Raw genomic sequence first — 4738 nt, 5'->3', positions numbered from 1 at the left:
ATTACAACTGACAAGCTAAATACACAAATTTATCTTTTATATCTTATATTTAGTTTGCGGGATGAGACGAGCTCACAATAAGAAGTTTATATGCTGATAATCTGTATTAGTTAGACTATTTAACTCATATATAAAGTGTATCGAAACCGTTTTATACAAAAATTTATATTAGTTTGCATAGTGTCTCCAATTATCTCCCTACTACTCAATTAATTCCAAGCTCATTGCATACTCAAATCTTACGATAGATGCATCTCAAAAACTAAACTTTAAATACGATCATTCGACTTTTTATTTATATAATTTACAACCTATGCTTTCACATTCTCTTTATTCTGTATTATTTATCTTTTAATCGAATTAACTTCTCATACTCGTCCTTAGTTTCCTAATCTTGACTTGATAGCTCCCAAACTGACTTTTGAAACCTTTTCCGTTGATTCCTTTACTCTCTTATAAATGATTTCAGTAACCAAGAAAATATTTTATAAATAAATGAATAATTGTTTCTAAACCCTTCAAAAAATATACATATAGTAAGGTTTAAACCTGAGTATATGTTATCACATAGGGAAGCTCATACTAACAAAACTCGTACACATTTTAATACTTCTAAGGGTCCTGGATTGGGGTTACTAGATGGGAAAAGATAGCCTAATAAATAATTAGGATTATTTAAATGGACTAAATTGCAAGTAAGTAATTAATAAATCTGTTAAATTTTACCCAAAATAAGAGGATACTTAGTACCCAGCCCACCCCAACGTGATTCTTCCCTCAAACTTGTCTCCATCTTCATGTAGCTCTTACACCTTGCTTCATTTTCTTTTGTGTTGATGTCGAACAACGTACTTTACTACCTTAAAAACTTTTATCCCCTTATTTTATTCTCCTTTACTGTTTATGTTATAAAAATTTGCTCCCAAATTGATTAGCTTCATACCAGGCGACCCCTAAATATATGATTCTATACATAATTTAAATGTTGTCAGTTGACAGCATTGAATGACTTTGCATTACGCCAATGGCCATTACTCTATCAGTTAAGCCTAACGCCAATCACACCTCATAAGGTTTAAAAACATGGGCTTAGAAACATAAGAAATTGTCAATATTTGACTTTGTTTATCGACTAAAACTGTATGGAGTACATATTAAACAATTTATTTTGTCTATTTTATTTGTCTTTTGGTAATAACTGAGAAGTTACTGAAGGTTCACTGCAGTTCAGTTCAACTGAATAAACAACAAGATGGCCTTATATCAAATTCCATTACTCAAGCATGCAACATAAAGGATGGGGTTGGTTGGATCGGGCTCTAGTTGAAACAGGTTGGATCAGGTCAAGCCATACAAATATGAAATGGGCTTTGAACGGGTGGGGTCCATGAAACCCAATCCGACCCAACCCTATCTGTTTATCTTATTTTTCAAAAATTTCTTGTACAAAGGCATATTATTAAATTTCATTACTTAACTCAGAAACAAAATTTCTTATTCTATGTTCCCTACATTAATGTCATATTATTAAATTTCATTGCTTAACTTGAAAAGCAGATACAATTTTAACGAATTGACGGTTGATCAAAACTGATGAAATTAGTAAAGAAAATCAATTCTATAATTCCATAGAGTATTAGTGATTGTCAATATCAAATCAAATTGAATCAATATAAAAAATTAAAGTATATTCATTGATATTAAAATTAACATCAAATAATTTCGAAAATTAAAAGAAGGAAAAAGACATATTAATATCAAATAATGTAGCAGTAAATGAATCGAAAATTAAGAGTGTATTTTGGGGCAAATTTTCTACTTCAAAGAGGATGAATTTTTAGGGTTCAAAATTGATGCACCAGCGAATGAAGTGGATGAATCCTTAGAAAGTTAGAATACATGCGGCTTGAAGACATACACTTATCGAAAATTTGAAATAAATGAGATTATATATCTACTTAATTCCAAATATAAGATGAAATTTTTTTTTTCAATACAACCCTTTTACAGTCCAATCCTTATAATTCAACCCAACCCTTTTAAAATCGAAAATTTGAAAACAATAAGACAAAAAATAAAAAAAATGAACCAAATAATCCAACTTTCAAACTTATTCCAAAAGTAAGTATAAAAATCCTAAATCTGAGGTTTGGGACTGTTCGCCATTATTAACTGCGAACAGGTCAAAAAGACAAAATAGTTATTCGCAGTTACTAACTGCGAACAACTATTTGACTTGTTTTGATCTGTTCGCAGTTAGTAACTGCAAACAAATAGCTGCACAAATACACAGATAGCTTTTCGCAGTTAGTAACTGTAAACAGGTTAAAAAAAAGTCAAAGTTGTTCCCAGTTACTAAGTAGAAACAACTTTTTTTGTCTTTTTTGACTTGTTCGCAGTTACTAACTGCGAATAGTCCCAAATCTCAAATTTAAGATTTTTACACTTACAAATTTGACTTACACATTTACGATAATGAAAATTCAAATACTTACCAACTCACAATTCATAAATGATTATCATATGTATTCATAAGTTCACTACTCATACTTTGCCAAACAAACCCTTAGATGTCAAAGTATCTTTTAAGCAACTCCTTGTCCGCATCACCAATATTTGGATCAGTGAGTAAGTCCACAAATGACGAGATAGTTTGGTTAAAAGCGGCCAACCCTTTATCTCGCATAAGGCAGACAAGCCTCACAGCCCTTTTAACATCCTTAATCTCAAGAAATGCTTGAATAATTATATTGAAAGTGAATTCATCCGGGGAACATCTAATGCCATCCATTTTCTCAAATAGTTCATTAGCATCAGTTAACAACCCGTTCTTACACAAACCATTGATCATAACATTATATAGACGCACATCTGGACGTAACCCCTTAGCTACAACAAATGAGAAGACATTTACAGCTTCTTCATGTTTGCCAACATTCCATAACCCACGGATTAAGATACTATAGATGATCATATTTGGGTGAACTTCGTTCTTCTTCATGTTCTTTAACAAATCCATTGCTTCATCCATCCGTCTATTTTTACATAGACCATCCAACAATGAAGCATACGTAACCACATTCGGTTTGACTCCATGACATTCCATTTCCTTTAAACACTTTAGTGCACTTTCAAGCTGGTTGTCCTTGCACAAACCATTAATGATTAAATTGTATGTGACAATATCAGGGGTTATTCCTTGAAGAACCATCTCATTCATAAGGATAGGAATTTTATCACTATTTTTAGACCTAAAATATCCATTCAATAAAATGTTGTAGGATATAACATTAGGTTTACAACCTTCTTTACCCATCAAATTCATTAGCTCTTCTGCCTTGTCCTTGTCACCGCGTAAACAATATCCATCCATCAATGTATTGTAAGTGATTAAATCGGGGACTTGACCCTTTTCCGTCATTAATCTAAATACAGCTTCCGCCTCATCAATCCTACCATCCTTACAATACATATCGATTAACATGCTGTAAGTCAGAACTTTAGGAATTAAGTTTTTTGCCACCATATCACTAAGCATATCCTCCGCCTCTTTCCACCTCCCTAAAGTGCACATTCCTCGGATCAAACTAGTATAGGTAACGACATTAGGTCGAATTCCCTTAACTTGCATCTCAGAAAAAAGATTAACGGCCTCATTTATCAACCCGTCTTTAGAAAGACTATCAATAATGGTGCTATAGATGACAATGTTAGGCGTACAATGGGCATGAGACTCCATGTCTCTAAGGAGCTTAAGGGCACCAAGATTGTCTCCAGTTCTACATAAACCTTTAAACATGGTCCCATAAACAACCAAATCGGGTTCATATCCAAGCTTTACAATTTTATCCAATAATTGAATAGCGCTGCCTAATCGATGGATATGAATAAAGCCATTGATAAGTGCATTAAAGGTAACAATGTCAGGCTGATAACCTAGTTTAATCATGTAGGAAAGAACCGCAAACCCTAAATCAACACGACCTAAGCGGCAATAACAATTAGCCATAATAGAAAGGGAATGACCATCCGGACGGAGACCTGAGAAACGCAACTGCTTAAAGAGAGTAATGATAGAGGAAAAAGGGGGATTGGGTTTCATTTTAGACATGGCAGTAAATAACATACAAAAATCAACAATAGATGGAAGAGGACGAATGGATTTCATAGAATGAAAGAGGGAAAGGGGATGATCAATTTTGTTAAACCCTAATTTGGATTGTTGTCGAACATAATCAAGGAATAATTTAGAATCAGCAACATGAACATCTGAAGCGTAAGTGGAGATTTTTCGATGACAAAAATGAAATCTAAGATTACCTGGAAATCTAGAAGGGAGGAGAAGAGCAATTGGAAAGAGAGAAATAAGATCAAACCCAGATTTGGTAGTAAACCTCATTGTTAGAGTATCGTGTTTCCCAGAGACTGGTATGGAGTTCAGTTTTGATATCTAGGCGCCATGTCTATAGTTTGATGGAAGGAATGGAGATGGCGGTACTGCATACTTAAAAGGAAAGTAGAAATGTGAGTAGACCCCATGACCACAGAGAAAGAACAAAAAATCAGAAAACAAAAAACAGATACTCCTATGAGCGAAAGAGAGTTGATATTCTGGTTTTTTTGTTTGACCATTTATAAGTGAATCTTCCTCCGTTTCCATAATAATTACTTAGCACTATTTATTCATTACTCTTAATTTGTAAGTAGTTTTTAATCTGTAGATTAAAATATAATCAAG

At 33.2% G+C, this 4738-nt stretch overlaps 1 protein-coding gene across 1 annotated transcript; it reads right to left on the bottom strand.

The window, feature by feature from the left end:
* Positions 1-2566: 2566 nt before the first annotated feature.
* LOC130828531 (putative pentatricopeptide repeat-containing protein At1g12700, mitochondrial) lies at positions 2567-4399 on the bottom strand. The gene has a single exon (XM_057694497.1). It carries the CDS (start codon positions 4397-4399, stop codon positions 2567-2569), a length of 1833 nt encoding a protein of 610 aa, XP_057550480.1.
* Between the last annotated feature and the right edge of the window lie 339 nt (positions 4400-4738).

The sequence above is a fragment of the Amaranthus tricolor genome, chromosome 12, assembly GCF_026212465.1.
Source record: "Amaranthus tricolor cultivar Red isolate AtriRed21 chromosome 12, ASM2621246v1, whole genome shotgun sequence".
Classification (NCBI taxonomy): domain Eukaryota; kingdom Viridiplantae; phylum Streptophyta; class Magnoliopsida; order Caryophyllales; family Amaranthaceae; genus Amaranthus; species Amaranthus tricolor.
This window is presented reverse-complemented; position numbering and strand designations above follow the sequence as displayed.

What these genes read in the sequence shown, in the direction of transcription:
- LOC130828531 (XM_057694497.1), bottom strand. Translation starts at nt 4,399, where the DNA reads ATGAGGTTTACTACCAAATCTGGGTTTGATCTTATTTCTCTCTTTCCA.